This window comes from Halyomorpha halys, unplaced genomic scaffold (assembly GCF_000696795.3).
Source record: "Halyomorpha halys isolate HHAL.00 unplaced genomic scaffold, Hhal_1.1 Scaffold979.1, whole genome shotgun sequence".
In the NCBI taxonomy this organism is placed as follows: Eukaryota; Metazoa; Arthropoda; class Insecta; order Hemiptera; family Pentatomidae; genus Halyomorpha; species Halyomorpha halys.
Window position 1 is genome coordinate 480,523 of NW_027104784.1, and position 11,941 is coordinate 492,463.

Sequence of the window (11,941 nt, forward strand, 5' to 3'; positions counted from 1 at the left end):
CCATTAATCTTACCCTGTTTTCTTCACGTGACTCCATGTTCATTGTTACGGTGAATTTGTAAATAGAAACTTTATTATTATTATATTTTTATCGGTAGTTTAAAATCTGATAGACCAATGGAGGATGTGGATTAATAAGGGAATCATCAAAGGACTTATTTGAGTAACTAAACTTGACGATAGAATATCTTAGATACTTCATTTGCTAATTGCTACATTTTAATTTCTTTCATTTAGATATTCCTTTTTTTTTTGTTATCTTCTTGTTTATGTGTTAACTAACTTTTTTTTTCTTTTTTTTTATTCATTCAAAATTATGTTCACTAAAGTAAGGAATGCACCAACCATCAAATGATCCTTATTCAGGGATTTGCAGCCAATTTAAATAGATTACTCCGCCATTAATATTTTCTGGTCTATGTTGAATTTCTATTTATAGCTATTTGTATTAATAACTAGTTTTTTGAGTTTATAATCATAAACTCAAAAAACTAGTTATTAATATCAGTACAAGTATTTAAATATGTATTTAATAATTGACTATTTATTAAATTTGACCTTAACTTTTTATTATATTTTTACCACAGAATATCTATCTTTAATCTTAATCTATTATCTTACAATATTAGTAATTTTCCCTTGAAATGATTTAATAATAATTAATGTTAAAGGTATTACTTCACTTTTTTATTAGTAGAATTGAGGGTAGTAGAATTGAGCTAACATGTTGTTATTATTTACTACACAACTCTTATCAGTTACTTTTTTTTCTGTTGATATTTATCATACAATATGCATTGATCTTATAAGGTTTGGATATCAAGCCTGAGGGATATTTCAGATTCTTTCTTCCATCATAATAAGTCTTAATTGTCATGATGATTCTCATAAAATTAAATGTCTCTTTATTCCTCTTGACTACTCATCTCATAGGTTAATATTTCCCTATGAGATGTCACTGGATTTTAATTATAGGTCAGTTGTTTTAATAAGTATTGTTTTATACAGGCACAGTCAACATTTTCATTTGAGGTATCGTGTAAGATAGACCATGACAGATTTATAACTTTGTGTGTTGCAAAATCTCGATTCTTTTGAGGAAATTTTGTTTTAGAAGACTGAATAATAATAATAATAATAATAATAATAATAATTTTAAACATTTGATACTTTTGTTTATAATTTATCAAATAATTTAGGTAAATCCTCAAAATTCCCATGAATCTTTAGTGTTTCTGAGTATAAGAAAAAACTCCTTTTTTAAATTCTCTTTGTTTATTACATTTTTATTTTCCCTAGATAAGGAGCTAAGGTTTTTATGATTAGTGATTTACTTTGATTGTAAAAAAAGAAAAGTTAATAGTTTGATTTCACAATGATATTAGTAATGACAAGCCAAAAGAATTTTTAATATGTGTATTCCTAACATTGTAGTTGGTAGTCACAAGTAGTTAATATTTGTATAGTTTATTATAAATAATTTTTATGAATATTCCTTCAAATTTTTTATTTATTTCAGATAGTATAAATAAAGAAGAAGAGTGCATTATTAAGATTAAAGTCTCTAGTAAAGCGTTTTCGTAAACAAATATTTTTTATCTCAATTCGTCTTGGACTACAACCTTTACTTTTTTTATCATTTGAATAGATCAACACTCTTTCTAGGATATTGAAACCAACTAAGCCAAATATTATGAAAAACAACTGAAAGATTTATATTTTTTTTTAGGACAATGACTCACATACAACTTTCATAGCCAATGATTATATGTTTTACCCTGATTCTGATCCTTATTTATGATAAATTTATAAACTTTCTAGTTATAATGTCCATTTCTACCCGATGAGAATTGGAGATGTAATTTATCCAGGTTGGTCTCGTCAGTTTCATGTTTGTTTTGCTTGAGTGATAGTGATAGTCCTCTCTTGATCCGTAATGGGAACTATTCCTAGTATTGTGCAAAAATGCCGAAGGGTGAGATTTTGTATATCTATTATAAAAAATTAAAATTAATAAAATATATATTTATCTATACATCGATAATCAATATGTCTTTTCTTCTGGATAACAGGAGCACTGGATAAGAAATTGAAAAATTATCATACCGATACCAAAGCTTTGTATAAATTATTTACTCTATAAGGTTTTCCCTGAGCTGCTCTATCTCAAGAACCTAGTAAACATTCAAAAGTAAATATTTATCATTGATATTGAAACAAAATAAGCAATTGATACTGTTCACTGATTCTGAAAGCAGCCGTTAAGGAAACTTAGACTCTTTATAACCTTTCTGTATTGTAATAATAATTGAACAATAAATATTGGGTTTATGATCCATTTAGTTTGTTACCTAATAATTATAAAACTAAAAGGCACATTTAAAACAGTAAAGGATTATAACTCTGGTTATTATCATGTATGTATATCAGAGGTGAGAGGATAAATATAAATCAAAGAAAGCATCTTATGATTTTTATTATAATTTGTTTGAATGTTTGAGGATCTTTATATTTAACCTTGGAAATTTTGTTTTTTTATTTCTTCTAACTAATTGATCATTTAAAACTTTAAGTCATAATCTATAGGTATTGAGGTTATGAATCTCTGCTGTAATCGAAAGATCAAATATTTAAAATATAATATTTAATAGGTCTTAAAGGAATATATTTGATGTGAATGTTTTTAATTTTTTGAAAAGGATTTATATTTGATTCACAATTTATAATAGAACAGTTTTTTCCTTTCTACTTCTTATTTTAAAGCTTATTTATTAGAAAGCTTATTTTACTGTTCCAAGAATATGTTTTCTCATATCTCTGTTAATTTGTAATCCGATGATGATAAAATTGTGCTTTCATGTTCAATAAAGTTGTTTAATGTAGAATAAGCTATATGGTTTTTGTTATACTTCTCTTCTATTTTGAGTTTTTCTTACTTTCATCTCAAAATTATCATATATGACATCAATATAGGTAATCAAATTATAAAAATTAAAAAAAAAATGAATGCAAAAGGATAAAAAATAATTATAGTTTTGTGCAAAGGGGCACAGTAATATTTAAGGAACGCTCTACTTTTGTACAGTCAAATGTTTACTTTCAGGAACATTAGTTAAAATATAGACTCTTTAATTTTAATTCAACATGCAAAATTTGATATAGCTTCATAATGAAATGATATAATTAAAGTAAAAAAAACTTAAATATTTTATGCTATAAATTTTATTAGATTAATTTCCAAGGGATTTCATCAATCCCAGGTTATAAATATTTATAAAGTAACTTATTATTATTATTTTTTTTTTTTTTTGTAGGAAATCAATGAAACTGGTTGCTCTGAACAGGACATCCCTACAGCCATCGTGGACGGTGGCGGGACAAAAGGACTATTAAAGTGGAAAGGAGTTCTCTTCCCTGAGAATGAAAACGTGCCCTCGACTTCTAACTCTCAGGAAGAAGTAGACTCACAGGTATCTAGTCAGAAACTGCAGTCACTCAATGAACATCAGCCGCCCCAGGAACAGCCTGAGTACCAGGTTAGTCAAATTAAATTATATTTTATAATTAATACTTATATAATTACATTGTTTTCTTTATCATGTACACATATTTATTTAATGAAAATAATTATTTTTCAATACTTCTTCACGCTCATTTCTGTTTTCATGATTTTATTATTAAATTATATAATGTGAAAAGTTTTTACTTTCATTCACCAACATTTTCAACCAGCTTTGTGGTATTGTTGAAAGGCTAGTCCCTTTTGGTTACTGCATCTATCCTTGCCTCTCTATATTGCTAAAACTGAGAATATGAATGAACATACAGTATGGAGGCCATCTAAGAGAAAATATTAACTAACACCTGATTCAACATATTGTTTAGTCTGTAAGACAGATGTTCCTATTAATATATATTTGAAATTTCAATGTAAAAGACGGATATTTTTATGCATATCTGGCTCCATTTTTCGAATTGGTTTCTATAGTAAGTTGTTGTTGGCCAAAAAGAAGATTATGTTCATTCCTTATAGCTTTCAGGTTTGAAAAGAGGCGGGTCATTTGGAGCTGAGGAAGTTAAGCGACTGTCTTGTGACTGCAGTGGCACTGGTTTGAATCCAGCTAGGGGGCTCAACTTTTATTTTCCTGTGGAGGTCACACAAAATAAAAACTTGACCCCTCACCATAGTTAGAATAGGTTGGTTACCTCTAGATAACTCCCCCTCCCTCCCAGAAATGACCAGGAGGGGGTCATATTAAAAAAAAGTTTGAAAAGAGGGAAAGAATTTCCACATCTGCTTCTTTGGAAAGATAGAATGATTTTTATAAGTAACTGTTCTGTTTTATACATATGATGTTTTTTTTTTATCTTTAAACCAAACATTGCTTTTAATATACAGATAAAATCGACTTTAGTTGAATAAATATGTAGATAATTATCTATGCTCTTGTCATTTGTTACCCAGGTAGTCATCGTAGAGCTGAACAGGGGCTGGAACAGTAGGCTAGGATTCAGTCTTCAGCCGTCCTCTGATGGAGGATCTTTTATTAGTGCCATATATCCAGATAGTGTAGCCTCCAGGGATGGTAGGCTTAGGATCGGGGACAGGATCATCAATGTAAGATTATTCTTACTTCATTAACCTTTTTTATTCTTGCTCTGTAATATAAAATATTCTGCTATCATGTACTCTACTCTCCTAGGTCAACGATGAAGGGATTGAAGACATGTCCACAGCAGATGTAATAGACCTATTAAGAAAAATTCGTGGAAGTATTTCGTTAACTCTACTTCGGAAATCGCAATAATCATTAAAGGTATCATAATATTATTGTTAGAAACTTAATATTTGTATTTTATTTATTAGTCCCAAAATTTGAAATAAGTTGTATTATTAATAACACAAAAATACATTGCCATTACTATCTTTCTTTAATCTGCCATTTGGGACTAAGAAAGCAGCAATAAAAAACATCATTTGACCCTAATTTTGTGAAAGTATACAAAATATGTTAAAAATTCTTTATTAGTTGTACTTGAATGTAGAAACTTTCATATGACATCACCAACAACCAGATTTTTATTTTCAAATTTAAGTTGTCTGTTTACTTTTTAAATAGCTGTCTGTTTATACATATTTTTCTTTTCAAATTATTTTGCTTTAAAGTTTTAAAAATATGTAATGAATACACTGTATGTTAATTTAAAATATACACTGCTGTTCATATTATATTTTTATTCTTTTTTCAAAACTATTGGATTATCTAAAATAATCAGAATTTTGTAGTAGAATCTAATCATTGTAACTTATCATACAAATGACCCTTAGAGGTAGATATGGAATAAATGAATATTTATTTAATGTAATATATAATGTATAATAAGCAGAGACAGAAACAGTTATTCATATTTTACAATACCTTTCAATTTAACAGTTCACCAAAACTTTAATTTTTAAATTTCTAAACAACTTTTATTTTAAAAATTGGAGAAGTTTGTCGGGGGGTGTGGTCAACAAAGAACAACATAAATAAACACCTTCTACATTCTACGCCACAACCCCTGATGAAGACCTGAAACTCAGGTCGAAACGTCGGCATAAAATAAATAAATATGGTTTTGTTTATTTATGTTGTTCTTTGCTGACCGCACCCCCCGACAAACTTCTCCAATCATTAATCTACAGTCAACTATCTACACCTCATTTTATTTTAAAAGTTTTTGAGATAAAAGTTTCAGCTAGATATTTATTTTATGGGATTCTATTTAAAAATTTTCAAGAAAAAAAGTTAATATCTTTTTCATAATTTCTGTTGCAATGTAAGTATAATAAAATTTAAAAAAAGTAAAGTAAAATAAAAAAAAAAAAACAGGTTCTCGAAATATTGTAATACCTTTAAAAAAATGAAAGAGATAACAATTATTGTATTTTACTATTAACTAATTTTGTTTCTGGTCAACCTAAGTTTGTGTTAATTACGTATATAAATATAACAAAAATAAGACTTGTTTAAATATAAATCCTTATAACTTAACAATTTGATTTGATATTGAAAATCAGCTTTATTAGCATAACATAAATAAGAGATTAATTGTTACAGGTTCGCTCGAGAAGAAGACTTCAAATGCTTCCAATTAAGATTTTTCTCATGAAATTATTTCCCAGCCTATTCACTTTTCTAAAATTAAGATGGACTGATTTTATCACTTTTCAATCTCGAGTAAATTTTGCTTATTTCCCAAAAAAGAAATTAGTTGTAAAGACTGAAAAGCTCTTCTCAATATCAAATTTACAGTTTTAGGCAATTATTCCATGTAACAATATAAAGCAAAAATCAACTGACTTCTATTTTAATTAATCAACTACTGACCGAAGGCTCGCCCTCTAATTTCAGTATTTAAGAAACTCAACATGATCATAACATCTATCAAAATTTACATTTTTATTTGTGTTAATGATAATTTGTGAATTAAAGTGAATTAGTGATTTTCTTTTACTATTGATTTGAGAAAGCAGTTATAGAACTGTTAAATAAAAGGTGGAGGACAAACCAAATAGACAAAAGTCAATTATAATAGCTATTATGTTATTTTATCTCAATATATTCCAAAAATATAATTTCAAGTTATTATCTTGTTTGAAATCGTTTGGAAATGGACTAAATTTATTTATTAGGCTGTTTACAATCATATTATTGAATTATAATCATGTATGATTTTGAAATACGTCTAAAACTAAAAAAAAAAAAAAGAAGAAGAAAGAACAAGAAGCCCAAATCTCAGTAAATATATATTGAAACATAATAGGATAATTAATAATTTATAAAAGAAAAAAAATTTAGAAGATTCGTACCGACTATTGATCACAATGTCGGAGTGGTACTTAGGGTTCGATGTTACCAATATATAACGAGATTGTGCTTTCGTCCCATAGCAGTTTTATAGTTCGTACACTTCAAGCCTTCTATACTAACCAGAGAGTGACATGGTTGAAGGCATGGTTTCTAGGATAAGCTTGATTCACTATTAGAACAATTTTAAAAATATTTTCTTATTATATTTTTTAATTTGTTTCAAATTATGATGTTTCTGAACACAAATAACACGAGCAGTGCCTTTTATGTGGTATTTTTCAAGTAATCATGTGGTAAATCTTAGTAAATGATTGAGCTGTTCATAATGAAAGTGCTGCAAGTCCACTTTCGTGTCGCCATCACTTTCATTCTAAACTAAACAATTGTATACAGTTGTAGTACCTATATTATATTGAATTAATTTAAGTAAATTCTATTTTGACTGATTCAATTATTGACAAAAAAAATTTTGACTGTTAAGAATCTTCTGTTCTGAAATTTCCACAGATAAAGATTTTGTTTATTTTAAATAATGAAAAAGTTTTGAAAAGAATAGGCAGAATTTTCCAAAGACATTTGGCAACCTTGGTAACAATTCAATCTTTCATAAAAAATAATTCGTCGCATATAACATATCATATTCCTCATTAGCGTGTTCCAAACTGTGAACTTTAGTGTACATAGTTAATGATTAGTTGTTAACATCAGCTATTAACTCTTTAGACCATTTGCATTATGAGTGAAAGCCAGCTTATCTTGAAAACCATATAGGATAGTAGTAGACTTATTTCACAGTAGTCTCTCTGATAGAAGTTTTATAAATCATTTTCGAGTAGATAATAAGTAACGGAAGATTCCGTAAGAGTAAAATATTATCGTATAATATCATATTGATCCTCTATCGAACAGGGTTTTCCTTTGTTTTTAACATTTTTATTGTGATCTATTCGTTATTTTACTTATAATCAGCGAAAGAGTAGTTGCTAATGTTTTTATATCATATAAAGTAAAAAAGTTTATTTTCGTTTTAAAAACAACAAAATAAATTATATAGTATATATTATATATATAATGCTTTATTTTATAATAGATGTTTTAAAATTGTGATGTTAAAAAAAAAAAATTAAAGAAGACATTTCCATGGGTGGTTATATGTATATCAAAATGTTATTCCTAAACTATCACTACTTTATATAATAAATTATTGAAAAATTAATAAGTATGTTAATTATAATCCTAGAACCCAAACATTTCCTATCCTAGTTAATTTCAATGTAAAAAATATTCTACTATTATTTAACAGAACTTAGGTTTAAAATTATTCTTTTATATACATATCAAACTTTAATAGCATTAAAAGTAAGTATCTGGCGAAATATATTTCAGATATCAGAATTTTCATGGTCACAGGTAAAAGAACCATTCTTGTGTTTTTATTTAACATTAAGTATAGTCAAACTAATTAAGTTCTATAGATGGCAAATAAAATAAAATGTATAGGAATAAATTAATCAAATTAACTTCAACAATGGATTTTTAGACCAAACCATTTCTCCTCATAAATAAATAATTTAATCACCTTGGATACTCATACATTGAAATGCTTTTAGATTTCATGTAAGTTAAATAGTGAGGTTTTTGAATGGTAATTATTTTATAAATAATGAGCATTTCCTGTCTGAGTTAGGAGTTCAATTTATGAATCAACTTTTATGATGTCTGTTTTGCAACCCCCAATTTGCCATTCAGTTCACCTGCCAGTTGATATGCTTAATTTTTAATATTACTGATTTTCTACTCAAAAGTACTGTTCTCTTTCCTCTTAATATGTTTTCATTTACTGCCAAGATGTTTTAGTTGATGTTTCTAGTAATAAGTTCACAAAAACACTCTTTTCCTATACCTCATCCTGTATACCAATCCTCAAAACTATCTTTTCCCTAAATGATTAGTCAAAATAGTAGTGTTTTTAAAACTTTGTAAGTAACACTTAAAGACATAACAAGATAAAGGTGCTCTGTGGCATTAAGAAAAAAGAAGAATATTTGCTTAGAATATTTTAAACACTCCTTTCTACATGGCATTTTGTTTAAATTAAATAACCTGGTATCGTGTTTCTGTGTGGTACACATGCACCAGATAAATTTGGAATATGATACCTAGTTTTAGCTTTTATGTTACAATGTAGTTCGATATATGTATTTTTTTTTTTTAATACAGCAATATTCACTTCAATTAAATATTTTCTAAGTAAGATAAGTCTGCCTCTTAATATGGGATTTCAGGAGTGGAGCGGAAAGGGAAGATTCTCTCTAATTATTTTTGTGTCACGACTTCCTTCAGAGATTGTAACGTCGTCATATATGAAACAATAATACTTATAAGTATTGTTGGCTATTAGCTAAGAGGCTAGACAAAGACTTGAATACGAAATAAAAATTTATGATTGGGAAAATTAAAGATAACGAACAGAGTAAAATTCACATTCATACTTGCATAACATTGAAATTCTGGTCTTCAATGAAATTGTTGTTATAAAACATCATTCATAGAAACTGAATTAAAAATAAAACAACCTAGCTCAGTTCAGTATCAAAGAAATTTATTATGTTTCACGAGGTTGAATGTTTGAATATAGAACTAAGCGAATGAAGGAAATCTCTCTACTTAACAGTTCAAACGTTTACCTATAACAAATAAAATTAGCTATCAAATACAATATATCAGAAGGAAATGACCAAGTGCGATCTATAATAGAGGAAACCTCGTAAAATATTAAAAACTGATTGGTTTGATATTATAAATCTAGGCACCATATACATAACCACTCAAGAGATGTCAACAATATCGTTGTACATCATAAGTAATAAAAATATGTAGCATAGAAAACCAATAAAGAAAAACGAAGAGTTTCTCCTCTACTAAGCTTTTCTAGTGGTCTTCCATATTTAGTAAGCAGTTATTGAAGGCTATGACCCCATTACAATAAAGTTTAAGACTTTATTTAGTATAATGAATAATAAATCAATATAAAAACGTATTTATTCTGAGACATGAGGTTATAAGATAGACTGTAAAGATTACGTGTAAATATTAATAGCAGTGTATTACGAAATAAATGTTGCCACTCAAGAATTAACCATAAATAATTCTTACAATTTATAGGTATATTTTTTTAAGGTTGAATAAATCTATTTTACACCGATACGGTAGATTGAGAATTAATTAAGTTAAAAAATAAATAAAATATCTTAAAGAGGAGGCATTATAATAGTCATGTTGATCAGTCTTTTGTAATGGATTGGGAATTCAGACCGTTTGTCTAGTAAATGTAGTAATAGTCGGAATCGACGAGCAGTTTCTTGTCTTTTTAGTGTTGTATAAGGATTGCACGTCAGTCGTTTGTCCAGATGTAGTACTAAGTAACGGATCTGTTCGACAGGAATAAGAGGGGTATTATTAAAGGATACTGTAGGGCAAGAAGTCAAGAAGGGTAAATGTGATTTGGTGGGATTTATTGGAATTAATTTTAATTGTCCAGTTTTGGCACCATTCTTCAAGGGTGGTGATTGGAGGGTTTGGGATACAATGTAAGGATCATTGTTCACTGACAATAGACATGTGTCATCAGCATACATGGTAAGGATAGGTAATAAAGTGGGCACCCTTAGTTGGGTAAAAATCTGACAGTGGAGTGTGATTCTGACCAAATCACCTCCTTGCACAACCTTCGGTCTAGTAACAGTACTTCCTTACAAAGTACTGCACCCCCTGACCCTTCATGGGCTGTAGTGGTCCAGATTTAATTTAATTATTTAATGTAAAATGAATATTTCATAATTTTAAGTTATAAATTTAAACATTTGATTATTGGATAATTAAGATAATATTTGTGAATACACCGGAACAATGTAGTCTATATAAAGCAAGCACTGATTGCCATGCATTTGTAATTAATGATATACACCAACAATATGAACTTATAAAACTTTTCATTTCACGTATATGAAGTAGATTAAGTTTTTAGACTCGAAAACTAATTAACAATATTTTTAAACGTTAAGAGACAGCTAAGTGATAATAGAAAAGAAAAAAATACTTTCATTTGTTAGAACTATTTAGCTTATACCAAGCACTGAAAAAAAGAAAAACTCAGCCTCTTCTAAGAACTCTAAGTAAGCTACAGAATCTGTAAAAATCTGATCAGAAAAAGTTGACTCATTTTAAAAATATAGAGCATTAGGTTTCATAATTTATAAAAATTATTGAAATCAAATATAAGTTTGAAGATAGAAGTAAACAGTGAAATGTTTCATTAAATTTAATTAGTGATCATGATCCAAAAATACAATAACTTTAAACTAAAAGATTAGATAATTGAAGAGAAGTAGTAAAATTGAAATTATTAAGAAAACTCATAAAGAAGAAATCATCTCAACAAATATGAACTTTAACTGGAATATCAACAATTGAGTATTACATTTATAAAAAATTTATATTTTTTAATCAAATTATTAATTTATATTTGTTATACCATTTAAATTTTAATTTGTTTTTATAATAAATTGCATTTCAAATGCAAAATAAACAAGGTTTTCTCCTGTATTCCAAATATTCCTAGAATGAATTAGCAATAATGATAAACTTAATTAAAACATTTATAATTAACATTTTAAATTTAAAAATGCTATAATTCGATTAACGCTGAGTAATGATAAATTAATATTGTATTTCTAATTATTTGTGCTATTTAGAAAATTGTAGTCAGATGCAGCTTTGTTTTCAAAATTGTTGATAAAAATGGTATAATTGAAATTTATTGAAGATTGATTAATAAGATCATATAAGACACACACATCCCATATATAATATATGTAACAATTGTAATTATATATTTCCTACCATTTAGTATGAAGTGCGAAAAAGATCCCCAATAAAGTTTAGATTAATGCTTTGGTTAAAAACTGGTGGTCCTATACTATAACCTATTTAATTAAGCCTATATATACATAATTACAATTGTTACATATATTATATATGGGATGTGTGTGTGTCTTATATGATCTTATTAATTTATATTATATATA

General features: G+C 27.4%; 1 protein-coding gene across 4 annotated transcripts in view; it reads left to right on the forward strand.

Annotated features, from left to right (window-relative positions):
- Nucleotides 1-6,754, forward strand: part of LOC106687556 (tyrosine-protein phosphatase non-receptor type 13) — a 471,405-nt gene extending 464,651 nt beyond the window's left edge. For all 4 annotated transcript variants that reach the window (XM_067045204.1, XM_067045208.1, XM_067045200.1 and 1 more), the window contains exons 10-13: nt 3,315-3,536; nt 4,466-4,618; nt 4,704-4,817; nt 6,102-6,754. In XM_067045204.1, coding sequence (XP_066901305.1) covers nt 3,315-3,536; nt 4,466-4,618; nt 4,704-4,808 — 480 coding nt within the window. In that variant the 3' untranslated portion in view covers nt 4,809-4,817; nt 6,102-6,754. The remainder of the gene's footprint in view (nt 1-3,314; nt 3,537-4,465; nt 4,619-4,703; nt 4,818-6,101) is intronic.
- Nucleotides 6,755-11,941: the final 5,187 nt, after the last annotated feature.